Raw genomic sequence first — 20,723 nt, forward strand, 5'->3', positions numbered from 1 at the left:
ATTTATTATACCTATCAATTTATCAAAGTAAAATTCATTTAAATGGAAAATTTCCTCATTTAAAAGTCCTCATAATTAATAAAAAATTTGTTCTTTACTCGTGTTGATGTATTTGATTAATTTTAGAAAAAATATTGGTAACATTTTAGTTAGTTTACATAGGATTTTTGAAGTTATCCCCACCCTTAATATTTAGTCCGTCTTCCTTCATCGAAATAGTAGCAGCAGTACCTTCTGCTGTTTGACCGACGTAACATACCAAGAAAATTCACTCGTCAAAATGTATTCGAAAAGTATTGGGGAACGTCAAGCCACTAAGGAACATGTTTTAGCTATTTCAAGAGATTTTATTTCACAGCCACGGCTTAGTAAGTAAATACGTTTATTTTACCAAAATCCAGAAATAGAAAATTTTGCGAAACGCAAAGTGTTCGACGTAAACTGGGCGTAGCAGCAGATCGATTTGCCAGTAGTCAGCTGATTCTGAATATGTTTGGATTTTAATTACAATAAATGAGAAAAAATGATTCAGATGCATAAGAATATTTTGAATGACCATGTATTTAACTTTAGTAGATTAATTCGAAATTGAAACAAGTTCTTTATGCGTGTCGAGATGTGTATCATGTGACTATACATACAAGCACAGATATAATAATTCAACAAAATTTTTGTATAATATATATCAACTCTATACGAAATACACATTTGTTTAAATGAGATTTCGTACTGAACACTAGATCTTCATTATATTTGAAATATATATGTGAAATGTACTAAACTAAAAAAATAATAAGTTCTTTTTTTATTTTTACAGCATACAAAACTGTGTCAGGTGTAAATGGGCCATTGGTAATATTGGATGAAGTTAAATTCCCAAAGTTTGCAGAAATTGTTCAATTGAAGCTTGCTGATGGATCCATGAGATCTGGTCAAGTATTGGAAGTATCTGGGTCTAAAGCTGTTGTTCAGGTATTTGAGGGTACTTCTGGCATTGATGCAAAAAATACTCATTGTGAATTTACTGGTGACACTCTTCGGACCCCTGTGTCCGAAGATATGCTGGGCCGTGTCTTTAATGGATCTGGAAAACCAATTGACAAAGGCCCTCCTATTCTTGCGGAAGATTTCTTGGACATTGAAGGTCAACCAATTAATCCATGGTCACGTATCTATCCTAAAGAAATGATTCAAACTGGCATCTCTGCTATTGATGTTATGAATTCTATTGCTCGTGGACAGAAGATCCCTATTTTTTCTGCCGCAGGTTTACCACACAATGAGGTATTTAAATTTATACTACTATATAATTATACATTATATAAATTTAGTTATTATATATATGAAGTTGAAGTTATTACAACTGATATAATTGAACTTTATACAGATTGCTGCACAAATTTGTCGTCAAGCTGGTCTTGTAAAATTACCTGGGAAGTCAGTTTTAGACTCTCATGAAGACAACTTTGCTATTGTATTCGCTGCTATGGGTGTGAACATGGAAACTGCTCGTTTCTTCAAGCAAGATTTCGAAGAGAATGGTTCTATGGAGAATGTATGCCTCTTCTTGAATTTGGCTAATGATCCTACTATTGAAAGAATCATTACTCCACGTCTGGCTCTGACTGCAGCTGAATTTTTGGCTTATCAATGCGAAAAACATGTTTTAGTCATACTTACTGATATGTCCTCTTATGCAGAGGCTCTACGAGAAGTATCAGCTGCTCGTGAAGAAGTTCCGGGACGACGTGGTTTTCCCGGTTACATGTATACAGATTTAGCAACTATATATGAACGAGCTGGTAGAGTAGAAGGTCGTAATGGTTCCATCACTCAGATTCCAATTCTAACTATGCCAAACGACGATATTACTCACCCTATTCCTGATTTAACTGGATATATTACTGAGGGACAAATATATGTTGATCGTCAACTTCATAATAGACAAATTTATCCACCTGTTAATGTACTTCCTTCATTGTCTCGTCTTATGAAATCCGCTATTGGTGAAGGGTGGACGCGAAAAGATCACTCTGACGTGTCTAATCAATTGGTAAGTTTTATACCTTACATATGGTTTTTAGTAAATAAAAATATTACTAATTTTTTAAAATAATTTTATTTTAGTATGCATGTTACGCCATTGGAAAAGATGTACAAGCTATGAAAGCTGTTGTTGGTGAAGAAGCTTTAACACCAGATGATTTACTATATTTAGAGTTCCTTTCAAAGTTCGAGAAGAACTTCATTTCTCAGGGAAGTTACGAAAATCGTACAGTCTTTGAATCACTGGATATTGGTTGGCAATTATTACGTATCTTCCCTAAGGAGATGCTGAAACGAATTCCTACTAACATTCTCGCTGAATTTTATCCAAGAGACTCGCGTCATTAATTTCTCCAATGATTAAATTTTTCCTCTTCTAAATTCCATAAAAAAAGTTGTAAATGAAAAAGATGGAAAAAGGTCTGACCTTTTTATAATTGAATCGAAAAAGAATTAAGTATTTATAAAAATTTCGAAAATACATATTGTTAAAATTACAGTATTTTTGTTAATCAAACCTCAAATAAAATTGAAATTAGTATGTTTTGATAAATTAAATGGCTGGACAATAATGGCAAATATGTATTGGTACAGAACTTAAATCTAAAAGGTCAGAACCCCGTTGTACGATTTAACGTTAACTCTATATCGTTGAAATCAAATTTTAACAATGTATTGTGTTTTGTGCGAATAATCACTTATGAGAAGTGATTGTGTAAAGTGTAATATATTATTCAGTATTAACATAGAAAAAGAAATATGATTGTATAACACTTTATATTTTTCGGTCCTACATTCCAATATCAAGTTGTCATCTGTAGAAATGTTATTACTCAATTAAAAGAAATAAATATTAAATGTTATTTAATGTTGATCGAAATATTCAATCTTTTGCGCACAAGGTTTGCTTAGTCCACACTTTACAAGTATCTTTGTTATTTTAAGATTGTATAAAATACATAGTATACTTATTTTAAATGAATATATAAAACGATATAAATATAAAAGTATGTGCATTTGTTTGTTATATATAATTATCATATTCAATGCAAATACGTGTTAATAATATACAAGAATAGAATATGTATAAACAAGAATTTTTTATGTTAAGTACAAAACACATGTTCATGTTCAATATGTTTTTTATTATTTTACAAGAGAATAGAATGAATCAAGAAAACATGGTTGTAGTAACATCTTATAAACTATATATGTTCATTCTGTGCAAAACATCATGTTACATATTTTTAAAATCTGTGTAATGTTTCCTTTGATGAATTAAAAATATTATTTTATAATTAATGGTCAGGTTTTAGCTGCTAATTGATGAACTGCTAATTGAACACGAAGTTCTATACAGGCATCCTTTTCTTCTATGATACTGCGAATTAAAGTAGTCATCTTTTTCTAAAATATGAATAGATTACTAATTTAAAACCGAGAGAGTAAATTACAAATTTCTCATAATTACCTCGAGTAACTGATTTTCTTTGACTAATTGAATCATAGCTGTCATCTCTGCTTCATTCGGCGAATGTATTCTTTCCTTTGGTTTTTTCTTTTCTGGACCACGTTCTGTTAACATTTCCATTAAACGTTTAATTTCATTTCTTTCTTGATTTATTCGCGATTTTAGTAATGCTTGCATATTTAATAATTCTTCATAAATTAAACTCTCTCTTAATTTGTCAATAGCATTTTCAGGCTCAGGCTCTACTGCTGAAACTGAATAATATAATTAAAATAATAAATTATACACATTCTAAACTAATTTTAATCATCGTCTGTACCATTTTCATTTATTCTAGATGAAGTATTTTCCTGTTCATTAAACTGTGATGCAAGTGTAGATGCCTCGCCAGAGTCAACAATATCCTTGTCATGTGTATAAACATTTCGTTCATTTTGAGTAATATTTGTACTTGTTGGTTCTTTATTGTCTTCTGAAATATGTGCCTTATTATTCTTTTTTAATGCTAAAGTAGATGTTGCTTGAACTTCTGATTTCACATGTTCTACGTCTTCCTCTTCTGCTTTTGTTTTTTGTACATTTAATTCTACTACAGTTTCGTCATTTGATTTTACCTCTTCATCTAAACTTTTTTGCGCTGCACCTTCCATTTTTTGCACCGTTTTATATTTCCTCTAAAACGAATAAATAAAAATTTATATGTGATGCAATCATTTCTTCATATACACTTGTTTAAATTAAAGAATATTAAAATCGGACCTTTAACTGCGTTATCATACGTTGTACTTCCCATAATTGTTCCTCGCGCGATTTTGTAACAAAACCTGCGTTCATTTGCATATGTATTTGCGAGAGTAACGATTCTTGTTTAGATAATTCAGCTGCTATATTTTCTACAGAATCTGGAAGATTAACGCTACCGGACGAAAGTGGCGGCACATATTTTATTAATTGTACGTTTGGAAAAAGAGCTTTGCAATGAAATAACAAAGCTAATAATAGCCTATGACTCATTTGTAATACAGGACTTAAAGTCATTGAGATGGTTTGAGCATTCATTTTAGTTGTTTTTTCCTGTAATGCAGTTTTATGTAAAATAGATACATATAGATTTTATGCCCTAACTTTTTTGTTTTTTTGTTTTCAACATACTCGTGCTGTAACATGATCTAAGTGTAATATGGCCCATGCGAGAAGAACTTTATTACACTTAGGAAGCTGTTGAGTTAAGTGTATTAGTTGTGCTTCCCTTTGAGCAACATCTTTTGTAGACGCTGCTTGTTCAAACCTTGATATCATTTCACTACTCTCTAGAACAGGCTCTGGTAGCTCCCTGTATTATCAAAATTTTAGTTTTACATTTTTTTATTTTCAGATATTCGTTTACATCTAATATTGTGAAATACAAACCTAAGGAACAATATCAATAAGCTTGTGGCTACTGTAGGTTCAAATTCAGATAAATTTACTGGTTCTCTATGGTTGTATAATTTTTTTAAATATTGAACTTTTGATTTCACTCCTGGTACTTTATACAAACCCTCCACATTCATTCCATGTTCTTCTATAAAATCAATGCAGTCTCTTACAATTAAAGGTAGTTCAACACCATCATGACAACGACTTCTTTCCACTGCTAAATGCAGGCTAACACCAAATATTGGTTGCTCCTCTACATTGATGATCAAAGATTAGTGAAATTACCATCAGTTAAAGTTAATTAAAGTTACTATCAAATAATTTCAAAGAATACATATACATGTCTTACCACCAATATCCAAGCCATCCTCCCCTGTGTGCTTTCCTTTTTTACGATCTTTTAATTTTTGCTTTGCTTTATCCTTTTCTTTCTCTTTACGTTTCTCTTTCTCTATATCTTTCTCATCCTTGTCCTTTTTCTTTTTGTCTTTTTCCTTTTCACCATCCTTCTCTTTACCCTCTTTTTCTCTGGATTTTTCACGTTTTTCTTTCTTTGATGGAAATTTGAAAGCTTTGGTTTTTTTTGACTTTGAAGGACTTCTGTGAGTTAAAGCATATGCTAATTCAAGTAATAAAGTAGCTGTATATAATATATGAAAAGGTACATTTACTTTATGCATTATAAAATCTAATATTTAATTTTTTTATTTTTCCTTTGAATTTATAATCTACCCATCACTTCTTTGTATGTATAGGACTAATACTTTCACAATAAAGTATATATTTACTATAGAAATAAAGATTAAAATAATCAACAATATCAAATCGTAAATATTTGTGACAAGTCTGTTTTCCATTTCAGGATGATTATATTTAAAATGGTAACTAAGCAGACACATAAACAGTCCAATCAATACAACTAATTTTAGATTAATATGATGCTTAATTAAGATATCAGTGCCAACAATATGTGAAAATTAAAATAACTTGATGATACTAATTTATACCCCAATATCTTTCATTACAGGGAACGCTATGTAAATATGAAATCAATGGCTTAATGAGCATTTGTAGTTAAATAAACAAAACAACATGGAAGTAAGATTAACATAAATCAATTAATGTCTATAATTTGTAAAGAACTTCGTAGAAAAACATTACTTTGTTTCCTGATCTTCATCAGGGGAACTTTCACCCTCTAAGGTGGCATATCCTCGATCCTTTCGATCTTTCTTTTCTTTTCGTTTACCGCTAAGAAGTTCTTTTTTAGAATGTTTTTCATGTCCACCTTCGTCACTAACTGGAAAATATATACATATGTACAGATGACAACTAATTATTCGAAATATAAATACAGTATTTTTAAGCACTTAATTAAAACATATTTGTTCAGAAAAAATATTCGCTGTTTGACTAGCGAGCTTTATGACAGATGCATAACCTATCTGTTAAAATAACTGTCATGCGAAGGAAATTAGATAATTTGATAAACGGTAATACGTACAATCGCTTTCGTTACTTTTTTTCGCTGATTCCGAAGCGTATAACCCAGGAAATTCTTTTTCTACATCTGGACTTTCGAAATCCATCCTCTAGTACTTACGATGCTATAACAGACTTAAAAATCTAAGCATCGTAAGTATCGATTATTTCGTTCGAGCTCTTCTTCTCGATTGTCCAAAAATTACTCGACCATTCAGATCGATTATTTAAATATGAATTTCTGCGAATATTTTTATTTTATTTTCTTTAATTCATTTCGTGTACTTCTGAAGGTAGCCACGGTTTAAAAACGTAACCATCGCCTTCTTTGCTAGCCATATAAGTAAAATACGCTTGCTTGAACGATACCGATGGAAATTTTCCATACTCCATCGAATTCCACATCGATCGTGAATATAAAACGCGTTCTTTACGAACTCGACTATAGAATATAGCTTTTTTCAGTGCGATCTATAAACGAATAAAATATTTGATATAGATAATGAAATTAAACACTTTTTTGTATCTATACTGTGTTAAAGGGAACCTTTGTTTTTATTTCTTGCGCATCATTATAAGTTAATTTTCTAAGTTGAATTTTTGTCATTTTCAACGATGGTACAGTAATTTTAGATTTAGCGGCTCCCATATCTAGCGTGTTCCACATTTTAATACTGTTGCGTATTGATTTGTCTAAAAACATTATAACAGGAAATTTTTATTCTTTGCTTTGAAGCTATGGTTCCAGACATTTACAAGAAATATCTCTTACAGAAAAAAACTAGTGCAAATTATTGAAAGGTATAATACTAAAGAAGTACCCAAAACTGCTGGTTGTGAGTTCTTCTCCAGTAATGATTTGATCTCAATATATAGTTATATATAGTTCCAGTACTACCCAGTCATTTACTAATAAGACCAGTAAGTAGTTTATTCCCAGGTTATTACTGACCACTACTAAGCTCTTAACCCTTTGCACACGAGAGGCGACTCTCGGTCACCACGGCGTTCCGTGCTGCAAGTCCAGTGGCGAGCGAGAGACGACAGTTCCTGTTTATACTAGATTTCAAAATCTCAAATTGATGAGAGTGCAATATTGGTTTGTAAATTGGTTCCTTAGCTCTTTATGTTCTTTGTTAAGAAATGTAAAGTGTTAGAATTTAAAATGAAGATAAAATATTTAATCCCATATCTCTCCGAAACTATGGTTCTGACAACGTCTGCAACGTTAGTTCGGATTCGATGATCATGACAAAAGTATTATAGTTTAGAAACCCTAAAAAAATGGTTTTCGGAAGTAAAATTAGCTCAAATAAAGATGAACATGATTCAGAACTTGATCTTGATTGAGATGAATTATATTCAAGAATGCATCTTGCTGAGTGCTTTATAAATTATCATACAAAAAAAATACAGAAATTAATATTACCAAATCATATTTTCAAAAATGTAAATATAGATAAATTATTAGAATATAATGTTTTTGTAAGTTAATTTGTATATAAAATTAATCATTTTACGCTAGCTGTAAGACACGCGTCACGTATACGCTAAATCATCCGGAGTAGCAGCTACGTCCGACCGAAAAGTCCTCGAGTGCAAAGGTTTAATAGTACAATTATCAGAATGCAGTAATACACCACTTAAATCAATAATGTATTACTATTACTACTAGTAATATTCTCCTATAAAGATTTATATATTATCGTAGTATTGTGGACAGATTGCCTAAGAAACATCGGGTGAACTATAGACAATGTTGCGAGAAAGCCTAAGTGCCGACAGGCCGAAAGGGTCAGGAAACTTCGATGGACCAAGCGGCCCATCGTCGGTGTCGTCGGTCCTTCAATCCAATAGTTACGCGAAAGAATGTGTAGTGACCATGATCGCGTTATGTACGAATATGTGGTGAAGGTATGAGAAGACGACAAAGGGATGCTTAAGGGAGAAAGACAAATTAATTGGCAGTCGTTAATTAAGAGTCGAGTTGTGAGGATTCGTTAATTGAGACTCGAGTTGTGAGGAGTTAGTTGCGAGTCGAGAGTTGAGTTGAGAAAGTTGAGTTGGGAGAGTTCAGTTGAGACAGAGTTGCCGAGTTGTTATGAGTTGTAAACTATTAGTTGTTATAATATAATATGCATATGACACATTACGTGAAAATACTTTACTTACTTTTAGCCGCATCACTAAAACTGAGCCCTTTTCTATACATCAACCAATATTGCAACTGTGGCATTAAAAAACACTTGGGTAGTTTTGCAAACAGAAATCCTTCTGCCGCCATTTTTTTTAATTCGATCTGACCGCATTTAAAAATTTGAAAAATTATAATATATCATCCAAATAAATACAAAGTATAAAAAATAAAATTATATATTTTACCTTCACTATAGCCATTAAATAACATTTAGAATCATCAGAATCTTCTTCAGTTTCTTTATCCCAAATATCTATATTCTCTACATTTAATTCAATAGGATCATTTTGAATATCGCCTCTAGTTTGTTTCTGAGGAACATTTACATATTTCTGATCTCTTCTTTCAATCTTGAAGTCTCTATCTTCTTTACGTGAACTCTTTACTTTATTTTCAAAAGTCTTTTGCCCTGCCAAATTTGTATCTTTATTTTCTTTATGCGAACTTCTTGCTTTAGTTTCAGAGAATTTCTGCATTGGTAAATTTTTAATCTCTGTTTTAATTTGAAGATCATCAATATTTGATTTAATATGTCGAGCGGAATTTGTTAATTTGCCTTTGATACTAGTAGGTTTTTGTAAATAAGATGCTATATAACGACTGTTATCCTGCACAACTTGTTTGTCTTTTCCTGTATTTTTGTCATTTTCCATTTCAAGATATCCACCACATTTTTCTTTGCAACTATGATCATCATGTATGTGATATGTTGATTGAGGAGCATAAATTTGGCGGAACGCTTCTTTCACAGCTTCTTGTCTGTATTTCTTTTCAGCAAGTAAAATTTCTTCAGGTTTTGGTAATGGACCAGGAGTAATCTTCATAGGCGACCAATGTCGATGCAAACAAACACATGATATCTCATGTTCGCTTGGTTCAGGTGTCTGAATAGGTGTAACCATATGGATACCACCTACTATTTGTTTAGGTGGTAAATGGTCATAGTTTTCGGCAACTCCAGTTATACAATATTTAATATCGTCTATGTATTCATCTTCTCTTGGAATTCTTTTTACGTCTGATATCATTAATTTTGTATTTGGTATCAATAGTTTCGAAATGTCAGCTATGTTCACATATGGTTGCTTTTTCAAAGACTTTAATCGTTTTTGACGCTGCTTCCATTTCACTTTTTCCTCCTTATGTTCGAGTATTTTTCTTTCATACTTACATTCACATACTGGTCGTTTTATTTTAAGTTCTCTATATGATATAGGACAGCCAACTTTATTAAATTTGGCACATCTCAGCCAACAAGGCAAACTGTCTCTGCATCGTGTGAAATAATCTATCAAGCCTACATCTTTAAGCGCCAGATTCCAGCGGTCTTTCGGTGGTTTCGCGGTTATTAACTTGTCTTTGGATTCAAGTTCTTTCAACAATTGAGCTTTTCCTTCATTTTCATTTATAGTTTGAATACCATACGTTTCTACGTATTCGTTACAACCGCAAGATTCTCTATTTTTTGAAACTTCAGATATTTTCGGTCTACCATATTGATCGAGAAATTTAAGACTTCGGTCTTTACGTTGCGTAAGACACATATCATATGGAGATTCATAAAGATCATATTCGGGTACATATTCATTGCTTCTACGAGGACTTGGTGGTGGAGTATAATAAATGACCCCATCAATAACTTGCATCTTTTTGTCTTCGTTTTTCTTCTTTCTTAATAACTTCTTTTCTTCGCCATTTTTCTTTCCACCTATGAGTCCTCCGATATTATATAATAATATTTTCTTTTTTGCCCTATTGTCCCGACAAACACATGGTTTTCCACCTGACCTTACCGGTACTGTTTCTGGAGGATAATCTGGATCAGTCAGATATATCAAAGTTTTCTTTGTTGGTAATTGCTGTTCTGACTTTGTCCTCCAACCACAAGGACCTTTGATTGGTAATTGTATATCTGCATCTTCTTCAACTTGTACAGTGTCAATCGTAGTTTCTGAATCTTCGTATTCTAGTTGACATTTTGCTGGAGGATCATCTGGGATCTCTGCTGGTTTTATATTATATGGATACAGTTCGGAAGATTTCATCATATTTTTCAATTCATTTATCTTGTTCCTATGAATTGTTTCAGGATCTACATCTTGATTAATCACATCTTTCTTTTTATCTCGTCTTACCGATTTTCTCGTACTCAACTGTTTACTTATCGTTTTCTTTTTTATGTTTGATGATGTAATAGATCTGTGATTTGATTTCTTTGAACTCATTCTTTTCTTATGTCGTTTATCAACCTCACTTACATTACGCATGTTTTGTTGAGACTTAATGGCAGATGTTTCTTTACCAATATTAGATTTTTTCGGATTTGATCCATCGCTTAGTTTTTCCAAATATTTAGGAAGTGAAGGATTTCCTATAGATTTCATATTCAACTTTTGATTGTGTTTATCTTTTACTAATTTTGGAGTACTTTGATCTTGTACCTTATCCTTTGTTGTACTTGATTGTACGCGTTTCGTTACTTGATTGTATTTCTTTTTACTTTCCTCGCTTTTTCTAATCACATTTTTATCCAGTTTTTTTGATTTTGTCTCAATCATTCTTTCCTGGCTTTTTTTAAATCCTTTCTTATCAGATTTTATAAATCCTTTTTCACTTATTTTTTCTTCGCTTTTTAATTTTTCTCGATTTCGTTTTTTCGAAATTTGTTCTGACGTATTTCGTGCAGAATGTGTAGGAGATATTTTTTTTGACTCTTTTACAATTGGGTGATCTTTTCTTATCTCTGATTTAGAAATATCTTCATGTAGTGCAGATTTTCCAATTCCGTCCATCAATGTTTTAGATTGTACAGCCGTACCTGGTGGTTTTGGAGAACTAAGTTTTAATAACTTTTTAAAATCAGTTTCAGATTCTTTTTCCGATGGTGCTGTACGAAATATATTCCACGGATCATCGTAACCAGGATAGCTCGGATCAGGAACGAATTTTTTAACCTTTTTCTCTACTACCCTTTGTCTTCTAGCTTCTATAGCTTCTGGACTCATGTGACACTTCTTGTCGCGTTCCTTTTCTTTTCCTTTTACCTCAACTGGAGGAGGCTTTATTAATTCCTCTCCTTCTACTTCTTCTTCTTCTTCTTCTTCAATATCTTCTCCTGGAATTTCTTCTTCTATAAATATTTGCTGTGGTTTTAATGGTATTCGTTCTCCAAAAGGACCTTCACAGACAGCTTGTCCAGGTCTTTTTCCACATGAAGGACCCTGAATAATGAATTTTATATTATATTATTGTAATTTTCATAATAAGTTTACAAAAATAAAACCTACTCTTAATATTTCTTTCCGTAATCTTTCCTGTTCTTTTAGTTCTTCTGATGTTAGAGTATGCAAAGCATTCCAAGGTCCTCCGCAAATATTCATACCATGTTCATCCCCACATGGTTGAAAATCTGCGATACTATACATTTTCTTCTTCCCTGTAGCTTCATCACCTTGCTTTTGTTTTGCCATTTCAACTCTTCTTTTTAATCTATTTATGTCATGTGTAAATGGACTTCTTCTACATGACTTATTACCTGGATACTTTTTACAGGAATATGCAGGAGATTCTTGGGGTCTAAACTTTTTTCCAAAACACAAACCTTCCTCTTTTGTCCATGGTATATTATCATGGCTTACATTTGGAAACAAGCCTTTAGTAAATATTTGTTGAATTGCACATATACAAGGTGGAACATTCCTAAGCGGTCTAGGTGGTGGACGTTCTATAACTCGTGCTGGCATGCGTATTACTTCTTTCTGAGAACCAGTAATAAAATACTGTGTTTCACCTGTTTCATTTGTGACACCACTTATTATAAGGTTGTCAGTAAGGACATCTTCCGAAGCTATAACTTCTAATAAATTCACGGTTGATTCTGGAGGTGTTAGTGCAGGAGAATGCATTGCCATTGATCCTACAATATATTTTTTTTTATTGTCGTCTTCGGTTATAGTATCTATCACAAAATAAGGCGCTTTCGTTTCTTTTGCTTTTAAGTATGATTTTCTAGTTTGTCTACAGGAACAACAACTGTCACATGTTGGTCCTGGAAATACTAATTTCGTTATAGCTTCTATATTTTTTATCATTTTGTTTGCCTCTCTTTCTATTTTCCGAAATTCTTCATCCACATTTTGCAGCCATTCTTGCCAATGACGAGATAAATTCTGCCTTCCACTTGGATAAATCTTTTTAGGTCCATCTCCAAGTTTCAATACTGCAAAGAATCTCTCGTTGCTGTTAGTGGGTGTTACATTTGCAACACCAGTCATTTCATACGTTACAGGGCAAGTTGGTGGTTCATCTGAAGCACCAGATATTATGTAATGTGCATGTTTCTCGCCAAGCCAAGATTTTTTATTTGATTGAGGTGGTTGTAAAACTCCACATATTTTATATTCTATAGGCCCTGGTTTTTCGCTAATTCCATTGATTGTAAAATCAAATAATCTATTTTCACCATATAAGGATGGAACATTAAGGCCAGTAGATATTTGTGAGGTATACGGTATTCTCCGTTTTGTACTGATTGCGTTACCTATTATGCTCTTAAATTTTTCATTTTCATTATTTTCTGTAAGTTCGTTCACTACAGAATTATGTTGATCTTGATTTAATTCAAAAGAGTATGGAGAATTATCAGATGGATTATTCCTCTTAATTCTGACTGGTACATCATCCTTTTGTTTCGTATCAATAAAAGTATATTTTTTCTGTTTTGTACTAATGGAGGTATCTCTTTCCTGATTTGTTTTGGTAGAAATATTATGTGGTTGCTTTGTTTGAACAGAAGGATTATTTTTAATCTGAATTAACTGATAATTTTCCGAAACGTTTTGTACTTTACCGTGTTTGTTTCCTTCGTAATAAGCATTAACTTTTGCACTGGAATAATTATTTAAAAGGCAATTTTTAGGAGGTAATATTATATTCGGAATTGGTATTAATCGATGTTGCTCTTGCCAATCTTGTAAGCGATTGTAAAAAGTTGCCCAATCTGTTCGTATAAAAAGTTTTTCTTTATAAGGTGATTTCATCTTCTGCCTTATTGATAATGTTGGTGGAATAGCTATATAAATGATATGTAATAGTATAATAAATTAATAACATTACATAGTAACATGTTAAAATATAATAATACATAAATTTATATAATATAGAAAAAGTTACGTTTTGGTGGAAATTCTGACATTGTTACAGGGGGTAAACGTTTGTGAAGCTCTATAATAGCTTCTGGTAAAGTCAGGAATGCAATCGCTGATAAAATTATTCTTTCATTACAATCATAAAAGTTTTCTAAAATTTAAAAATAAAATTTAAAGTAAAGATGTAATAAAAAGATTTAGAGTATGAAAATACAGCATACTGTATCCTTCCTCTTCAAAATAATTTCCAGTTAATATCTTATAAATTTCTCTTAAAAATTCGATTACATTGCAGTTACAAGATTCTTGCAATTTTTTAATAACATCTGACGTAAGTGTAAAAAATGTAGATATAATTCCAATTGATATAAGAGTTCTTTGAGTACGTCCTGTTACCATTTCTTCACAATCTTTCTGCATTATACATTGTAACATCCTTAAATTTTTAATCTATAGATTTGGAAGTATTTTATATTTTAATCGTGGTTTAATACTATAGTTGATCAATGAAAGATGAATGTCATACTTGGTTAATAGAAAAATCTTGATACCATCGTGGATACTTGTCTGTTTGTTGTTTTAACATATTTTCTGCTAGAAAGGGAAATCATAATATCTTAAGATTTTATTACACTAATGAAATTATAAGATTATTAAATAAATTAAAATTAAAATATTTACTTTTTTGCTTTCCAATTTCAACATTTTTATTCATTTTTTCATTGTGTGCTCTTTGTTTTTGTTCCCATAAAATATCTTTTGCTCCAATAATTTCATCTTCTAAATACCATTGCAATGGTTTTTGAAGAAGAGACGTAACTTTTTTATCATGTAAATCTTCAAATTCAAAATCATCATCAGTATCTTCTAATTTATGTTGTTTATGTAATTTCTTTGCTTTATATAACTTCCTTAGTCTTTCTGAAATCTGCAAATTTTTCTTATTTTTGTGTCTATGATCTCCTATATCAAATTGCTTGTTTTTAAGGCTTTTCCTTCTCAATTTACGTTCCATATAGTTAGTAAATTCTGTTCGCAGTTTCAAAGTTGGGCTTTCAGTTATTGTTTGTAGAGACATCAATGGTGATCTATAAAGCGATCTTAGCCTGTCATATTGCATTAATGGATCAACATTATCAACTGAACAACAAAAGTCGTAAGGTTTCAAAATGAGTTTCTTTGCATGTTGCTTTCTGTATAATAAAAAGTTGATATTGTATTATTGTAATATTTATTAGGAATGTTTCATGTATACCTTCTACGATTTAATCTTAGTCGTGAGCTGGTTGTTTTTGACCTCAGGGAAATTTTGGACATTCTGGCCAAATGAAGCAAAGGACAATAATAATTAAAGAGTATATTACTTATTTTCTCAGTTACATTTGAGTCGTGTTACTATTATACTTGTAAATTTGTGGGATGTATGATGGATGTTTGGTGTTGATCTGATGTGTGATATTTGATTTGGAATGAACATGTCTACAGTTACAAATTACATATAGTATATATAATTAAAATTTTGTTATAATCGTTTCTTGGTATAAATTTGTGTATGGAATTTTTTAAATTTATTTCACACATTGCATACACTATAAAAAGTTTTGGTTGCCTATTAATTAATGCAAATAAAAGATATTTCACAATTACTAAAATTACATTTAATAATTATTCAATAATGTTACACAAAAAAGATAGGAGATACGAGAAGAAATATAAATTGTGTAAAAAATGAGATATATTAAGCAATTATCACCATTGTCTTGAAACCAACTTAACTATACATTTTATGTGTAATTTCCATCTAGCATTTTCAAATATTGTTTTTATATATTTCTTACAAAGTAATATTTCATAACTTTCTATTTATTTATTTGTTATTATCTGCTATTATTCAAAGAAATGTACAGAAACATTTTAGTTAGATGGCGCCAAAGATATTGCTCGTATAACATTAGAGTAGAGTATCTTGGTATACTAAGTTTATAATGAAGATTTCAATATATTCAATGTTGCTTGGTTTGCGGCTACTCTAAGTGTCGTATGTTAATGTAATTGAAAAATTGAAATTTTACTGATAAAAGTATAAAATAACATTATTTTAAACTTATATTTCTATTTTTTGGTAAGTGTAACACATTCTATCATAAAAACCCAAACTTTAGATAATTATTGCTGAGTTAGAATTTAGTTTATATTACGAAAAAGTGGTTAGGTTATTTCTTTTATTTTAATTATTATATTAATTCATTTATGTTACTAATTTATGTTACACTAATTTAGCCATTCGACTTGTAGATCCATAAATGACTTAAACAACTTCTTATCGATAAATCGACATTTTTCAAAATGTTAATATATTGTAATAAATGTTTCTGGAATACTTTTGAATGGTTTTATTCCTATGTTTAGACATAATATGGTACGAGGTGGTCGAGGTGGAATGATTAGAGGAGGTAGAGGTGGTATGGGACGTGGAATGGGGTTTCCTAGGAAACAATTCCTTCCACGCCATCCATTTGATTATACTTTGTGCGAAGCTGCATTTCCTCGTGTTAAACCCGCACCAGATGAGTCAGATTTTCAAATGGCACTGTTAAAAAAGAATACAGATATGTGCCCTACACCAAAGGAACAAACTTCCATTTTAAATCTAGTGACTAAACTACAGACTGTACTGGATAATTTAATAGTTGCTCCAGGCAGTTTTGAAGCTTGTGTAAATATGAATTCTTTGTATAATCTAACTACATATTTTGTAATTTTTATTTATTCAATGAAAGTAATGTTTTATAGCAATTGGAAGAAGTGAGACAAGTAGGTAGCTTTAAAAAGGGAACAATGATCAAGGGTCATAATGTAGCTGATATTGTTGTGATTCTTAAAACATTACCTACTAAGACAGCAGTTGAAGCACTTGGTACAAAAGTTAATAATGACTTGAAGAGTGTTAATCCCAAAGAAATTTTCAGACTGACTCACACAGAGCGTGGCTTTGATATTGCTAATAATGAAGCCACAGTGCGTGTATTGATTACTACTCTACATCAGAACTTGAGAAAATTAGAGTCAGACCAGCATTTAGATGTAAAGATATGTCAAGGCCATCTTGCTGCAATCAGACATTCTCGGTGGTTTGAAGAGAATGCTCACCATTCCAGTATAAAAGTTCTAATAAGATTACTTAGAGATTTGAGAAGTAGATTTGAAGGTCTAGAGCCATTATCTCCTTGGATGTTAGATTTATTGGCACACAATGCTATAATGAATAATCCTAGTAGACAAGCATTACCAATAAATCAGGCATATAAAAGAGTACTTCAATTACTTGCTTCTGGACTCTTTCTTCCAGGCTCTGCTGGTAACATTCATTGTATTATTACTTATCATAATTCTTGTCTTTTGCCTTCTGACTTACATCATATTTACAAGTATTTTCACTATATATTAATGAAATAATATTCTATAAACTCTATATATAACATTTTATCATGGTTTCATTAAGGTATTTCCGATCCATGCGAGGGTGGCAATATACGTGTACATACAGCTATGACATTAGAACAACAAGATTTGGTATGTCTTACAGCCCAGACATTATTACGTGTGTTAGCTCATGGAGGCTACAGGCCATTACTTGAGGGCACTAATAAACTTGCTGTAGAGATGAGTGTATGGGCAGGTGGTGTAGTTGCTAGTCCTTTAGACAAAGCATATGAACCTCCTACAGAACAAGAGCAGCAAGAAGATATGGAAGAATGTAATGAAGAGATGATAACAGAGAGTGCTTAGTTTTTTATTCATTGTAGTTGTGTTTTCATTTAATGTCCTTGCTACTATAGGGCAAAAGTTGTGTACTATTTTCTATAATGATGTATTCATGATCTTGATCATCTGATACAAAAGTTAATGTATTCAGTATTGCATACGAATTTCAAGAATGTATGATTTTTTATTAACGACTAGTGCCGATAATTTTACGTGATGAAAATGTATGGACTTGTATATGACATTTCAAATAAAATCCGAATTATATCTATCTATTATTAGTATAATGCATGATCTAAGTCCCTACAATGTTTTCTAAATTGATTCATATGGAAACATATTTTTCTTAATTTATTTCAAATATTTCACTAATATTTGATAATTTAAATAGCAAATTAGCTATTGCCTTTTCAATTTCGTACACTTGGCAGTGTTAGATATGTTAAAAAGATCGCAATAAAAGCTAGGTGCTCCGATCCTATCGCAAGCAAGGATCGTTTTCCGGAGTTCGATTGATACGAGCACAATTTACTGATCGACTGCTCACACCAGCACGAACTGCTACTTTGAAGAGTTTCCCTTGTGGCATGCAAATGCAAACTTTATATTGTTCATGACCAGATGGATTTTGTAGAAACAGTGGTGCAACTGGTATGTTTTCTACATCGATAGAGACACCATCTTTGGCATCAAGGATAATGCTTCCGTTGACGCTTCTCAAAAAAATATCTGTATCCGCGCTCCAGACGATATCTTTGCTTTCCATGCTAGCGCCTTCTGCGCCTTGCATAGAAATTTGATCATCCGAATTTACGGTAAGACTTTCGTTAACTGGTGACGTGATTCTGTGCGTTTCTGCGATTTTTACATCGATTTTCTTCACTCCTGCAGGTAATCCGAAATTGGGGAAATCGGTAGTGAAATAAATAGTGCCGGTTCTGGGGTCTTTCACTTCGAAAGATTCTACTTTTGACATAGTGGTACCGTTCGACAAAATCGTTACTTTAGCAAGCGTTTCATCGTCTGTTCGATGGTTATTCACATTCACGCGTATTTGCACACCAGCTTCGTTACCGGATATTTCCATCGGCTCGTCTCCGTAACTCTGACAAACACCTGATTGTAAGCATACCTACGAATGCAATACATATCGTTAATTACAATCTTACAAGAATATTTCTGGTATACTAGAATATCTGACCCTGTCCAAGTCGGTTTTCCCATAAAACTTTACAAGATTCTCGTCAGGTATCACTTCCATTGCTTCCATTCCTTGACTGATTCGTAGGACAGCGATTACGGTGATGTTGAGAAAAAGGTTACAAAGTCCAATTATCGCTAGGATAAAAGTTAAGGTCCACAAACAATACCGTCGTTTTATCAACTTCTCGTTGGATGCCGACATGGTATAGGATGACACGATTGTTGTTCGATTAATGTTTTCGGAACTAAAAGTATTATCATTGTTGTTATAAGTGTTACGAATTCGATTATCAATATGAAATGTTCATTTATACCTTATGTGAACGCTACTGCAACTATTTTGACGAATGCAGCCTTTAATCAGTGGTCCATCGCTGTTGGATAGATTATCCTCAGCCTTTGATATCGAGGGGGATCCAGTATCATTTCCACATGCGTCGAGAATGGCAGACATTGAATCTGTGCTACGTACATAATATCTCTTTCGCTTATACAATTACTTTTTAATATATCGCATATGTATTTCCTAAGCGTCGTAACTCCAAATAATCCAGCCCTATGTTAGAAGAACACACGTTAAAGATGAATTACAAGGGCTAATTATTTTTCTATAAGCCTACAAACAGTTACTCGCTTTCCTAAAAAATTTGTTGAGTTGCGTTACTTCTGAAATACATGTGCGATATGTTTAATACTTCAACTGAATATATGTAATTATATATATGAATCAGAAACATATTAATACGACATACCTAATTGAATATCATCCATCTAACGATACAGAACGAAATTTACATATCTTAAACATTTTTATGTGTTTTGTGTTTGTATATGTGTCGACAAATGTAAATCACGAATTCTTAATTGACGAATATTTTTCTCTGGTACAGGTGGTACTGGTGTCATTTACGTTCAGACTGGGAGTAACACAGTGCAATTGGTTTTTAACCTTGATAGTACATACGTTCACGTTAAGTGTTGGTTCTTTCATTTATGTTATGCAACAGCTGCATTATGTCGCGAATTTGTAAAACAACGATCCTTACCTCGGCAGCTTCGGAATTCTGGATGAAAACGAAAATAGATGATCACCTCGGTTTCGACCGCACGCGTACACGGTGTCACGAAAACTAGGTAAATCTGCCGGTTGGCGCTTGCGCGTCTAAAGATCGATGCCGAATATTCTTTAAAATTTTCGCTTCCAATACAAAGATCACAAGAGAAAAACACAATAAATATACTTTTATTGATTTTTTAATTTTAATATATAATCAATAAATATATATATACAACATAAATATACAGACAGTTTTAGCAATACGAGATTGATTGGCGACGTACTAAATTTTAAAACTATTCTGTGTAAAAAATAAGAAATACGTCTTACCGCCTGCGGCCTTCATATGTATGTATAACAAAATTTATTAAATTCGTAAAACTAAAATATAGAATTAAAAATGTATAAAATGTATTTATTAAAAGTTTGGTTACCCTATATCCTTTATCTGTGATACATAATTACAAACGCTAATGTATGGAAGTAATGCCAATCCAAAGCTTCTTGAAATTTGTCATTCTGATTAAATTGTACATGTTGATCATGTCGTTACGAATAATTAGTGACTCGCCACTATTGTGTTGCATATAAAATAAATATTATTTATCATTTATATTACTTATGTATATAATTATCAAGATCCACGAATAATGTCGCCTTTCATATTGCATTCTAAATTCCTAAGATAAAATGATACGAAGATCATATGGAAAAAGAAATATAAATCCATGTTTGAAAATTTTCTAATATTCATGTTATTTGGCATATTTTTGGGCTATAATACAAATTCCCAATTTTGGGCTGAAAATTCCTTCTGGTTGCCCAGGAATTCAATCATAAAATTTGTTCAGAAAAGTGTAGTACCAGGAGAAGCTTGTTGGAGCGGTTTCGGGTCTTTTCTCCTTACAAGTTTTCTTGTAATACTTAAGTATTCGT

At 31.9% G+C, this 20,723-nt stretch overlaps 5 protein-coding genes across 10 annotated transcripts; 2 read left to right on the forward strand and 3 right to left on the reverse strand.

Moving 5' to 3' along the window:
- The first annotated feature begins 199 nt into the window (after nucleotides 1–199).
- Nucleotides 200–2,918, forward strand: Vha55 (V-type proton ATPase subunit Vha55). Its single transcript, XM_033347548.2, has 4 exons — nucleotides 200–368; nucleotides 818–1,284; nucleotides 1,388–2,053; nucleotides 2,128–2,918. Exons 1-4 carry the CDS (start codon nucleotides 281–283, stop codon nucleotides 2,392–2,394), a joined length of 1,488 nt encoding a protein of 495 aa, XP_033203439.1. The 5' UTR covers nucleotides 200–280; the 3' UTR covers nucleotides 2,395–2,918.
- Nucleotides 2,919–3,170: 252 nt separating this feature from the next.
- Nucleotides 3,171–6,581, reverse strand: Rlip (Ral interacting protein). Of its 2 annotated transcripts, none has more exons than XM_033347545.2 (9): nucleotides 6,441–6,581; nucleotides 6,098–6,236; nucleotides 5,286–5,536; nucleotides 4,928–5,189; nucleotides 4,670–4,850; nucleotides 4,277–4,591; nucleotides 3,837–4,191; nucleotides 3,518–3,771; nucleotides 3,171–3,453 (listed from the first exon to the last, which is right to left on the reverse strand). In XM_033347545.2, exons 1-9 carry the CDS (start codon nucleotides 6,523–6,525, stop codon nucleotides 3,352–3,354), a joined length of 1,944 nt encoding a protein of 647 aa, XP_033203436.1. In that variant the 5' UTR covers nucleotides 6,526–6,581; the 3' UTR covers nucleotides 3,171–3,351. The 2 variants fall into 2 exon arrangements, with proteins under 2 accessions (XP_033203436.1, XP_033203437.1); XM_033347546.2 differs by having other exon boundaries at nucleotides 5,286–5,555.
- On the reverse strand, nucleotides 6,443–15,149 carry LOC117164479 (uncharacterized). 3 transcript variants are annotated; one of them, XM_033347541.2, is made up of 10 exons: nucleotides 15,018–15,149; nucleotides 14,444–14,955; nucleotides 14,289–14,353; nucleotides 13,984–14,212; nucleotides 13,788–13,913; nucleotides 11,903–13,686; nucleotides 8,801–11,836; nucleotides 8,591–8,717; nucleotides 6,966–7,111; nucleotides 6,443–6,889 (listed from the first exon to the last, which is right to left on the reverse strand). In XM_033347541.2, the coding sequence occupies exons 1-10, from the start codon at nucleotides 15,077–15,079 to the stop codon at nucleotides 6,686–6,688; spliced, it is 6,291 nt and encodes a 2,096-aa protein (XP_033203432.2). In that variant the 5' UTR covers nucleotides 15,080–15,149; the 3' UTR covers nucleotides 6,443–6,685. The 3 variants fall into 3 exon arrangements, with proteins under 3 accessions (XP_033203432.2, XP_033203431.2, XP_033203434.2); XM_033347540.2 differs by having other exon boundaries at nucleotides 14,289–14,356; XM_033347543.2 differs by lacking the exon at nucleotides 6,966–7,111 and having other exon boundaries at nucleotides 6,723–6,889; nucleotides 14,289–14,356.
- LOC117164483 (interleukin enhancer-binding factor 2 homolog) lies at nucleotides 14,826–17,798 on the forward strand. 3 transcript variants are annotated; one of them, XM_033347552.2, is made up of 4 exons: nucleotides 14,826–14,918; nucleotides 16,172–16,478; nucleotides 16,556–17,120; nucleotides 17,265–17,798. In XM_033347552.2, the coding sequence occupies exons 2-4, from the start codon at nucleotides 16,179–16,181 to the stop codon at nucleotides 17,549–17,551; spliced, it is 1,152 nt and encodes a 383-aa protein (XP_033203443.1). In that variant the 5' UTR covers nucleotides 14,826–14,918; nucleotides 16,172–16,178; the 3' UTR covers nucleotides 17,552–17,798. The 3 variants fall into 3 exon arrangements, with proteins under 3 accessions (XP_033203443.1, XP_033203442.1, XP_033203444.1); XM_033347551.2 differs by lacking the exon at nucleotides 14,826–14,918 and adding an exon at nucleotides 15,001–15,117; XM_033347553.2 differs by lacking the exon at nucleotides 14,826–14,918 and adding an exon at nucleotides 15,732–15,884.
- Nucleotides 17,540–19,875, reverse strand: Scgbeta (sarcoglycan beta). The gene is made up of 5 exons (XM_033347554.2): nucleotides 19,777–19,875; nucleotides 19,483–19,679; nucleotides 19,045–19,189; nucleotides 18,729–18,975; nucleotides 17,540–18,659 (listed from the first exon to the last, which is right to left on the reverse strand). The coding sequence occupies exons 2-5, from the start codon at nucleotides 19,499–19,501 to the stop codon at nucleotides 18,006–18,008; spliced, it is 1,065 nt and encodes a 354-aa protein (XP_033203445.1). The 5' UTR covers nucleotides 19,502–19,679; nucleotides 19,777–19,875; the 3' UTR covers nucleotides 17,540–18,005.
- Nucleotides 19,876–20,723: the final 848 nt, after the last annotated feature.

The sequence above is a fragment of the Bombus vancouverensis genome, chromosome 15 (assembly GCF_051014615.1).
Source record: "Bombus vancouverensis nearcticus chromosome 15, iyBomVanc1_principal, whole genome shotgun sequence".
Taxonomy (NCBI): Eukaryota; Metazoa; Arthropoda; class Insecta; order Hymenoptera; family Apidae; genus Bombus; species Bombus vancouverensis.

Bases quoted from the DNA above. Each gene is read 5' to 3' on its own strand.
- Vha55 (XM_033347548.2), top strand. From the start codon at position 281: ATGTATTCGAAAAGTATTGGGGAACGTCAAGCCACTAAGGAACATGTT. The intron at 369-817 runs GTAAGTAAATAC...TTATTTTTACAG, and splicing joins TATTTCACAGCCACGGCTTA to CATACAAAACTGTGTCAGGT. The intron at 1,285-1,387 runs GTATTTAAATTT...AACTTTATACAG, and splicing joins CAGGTTTACCACACAATGAG to ATTGCTGCACAAATTTGTCG.
- Rlip (XM_033347545.2), bottom strand. From the start codon at position 6,525: ATGGATTTCGAAAGTCCAGATGTAGAAAAAGAATTTCCTGGGTTATAC. The intron at 6,237-6,440 runs GTACGTATTACC...TATATTTTCCAG, and splicing joins AAAAAGTAACGAAAGCGATT to TTAGTGACGAAGGTGGACAT. The intron at 4,592-4,669 runs GTATGTTGAAAA...ACTGCATTACAG, and splicing joins TAGATCATGTTACAGCACGA to GAAAAAACAACTAAAATGAA.
- LOC117164479 (XM_033347540.2), bottom strand. From the start codon at position 15,079: ATGTCCAAAATTTCCCTGAGGTCAAAAACAACCAGCTCACGACTAAGA. The intron at 11,837-11,902 runs GTAGGTTTTATT...TTCATTATTCAG, and splicing joins TACGGAAAGAAATATTAAGA to GGTCCTTCATGTGGAAAAAG. The intron at 6,890-6,965 runs GTTCCCTTTAAC...ATTCGTTTATAG, and splicing joins CGCAAGAAATAAAAACAAAG to ATCGCACTGAAAAAAGCTAT.
- LOC117164483 (XM_033347551.2), top strand. From the start codon at position 15,089: ATGAAGCAAAGGACAATAATAATTAAAGA. The intron at 15,118-16,171 runs GTATATTACTTA...TCCTATGTTTAG, and splicing joins AGGACAATAATAATTAAAGA to ACATAATATGGTACGAGGTG. The intron at 17,121-17,264 runs GTAACATTCATT...GGTTTCATTAAG, and splicing joins CTTTCTTCCAGGCTCTGCTG to GTATTTCCGATCCATGCGAG.
- Scgbeta (XM_033347554.2), bottom strand. The intron at 18,976-19,044 runs GTATAAATGAAC...TAATACTTTTAG, and splicing joins TGCAGTAGCGTTCACATAAG to TTCCGAAAACATTAATCGAA. The intron at 18,660-18,728 runs GTCAGATATTCT...TTGCATTCGTAG, and splicing joins GGAAAACCGACTTGGACAGG to GTATGCTTACAATCAGGTGT.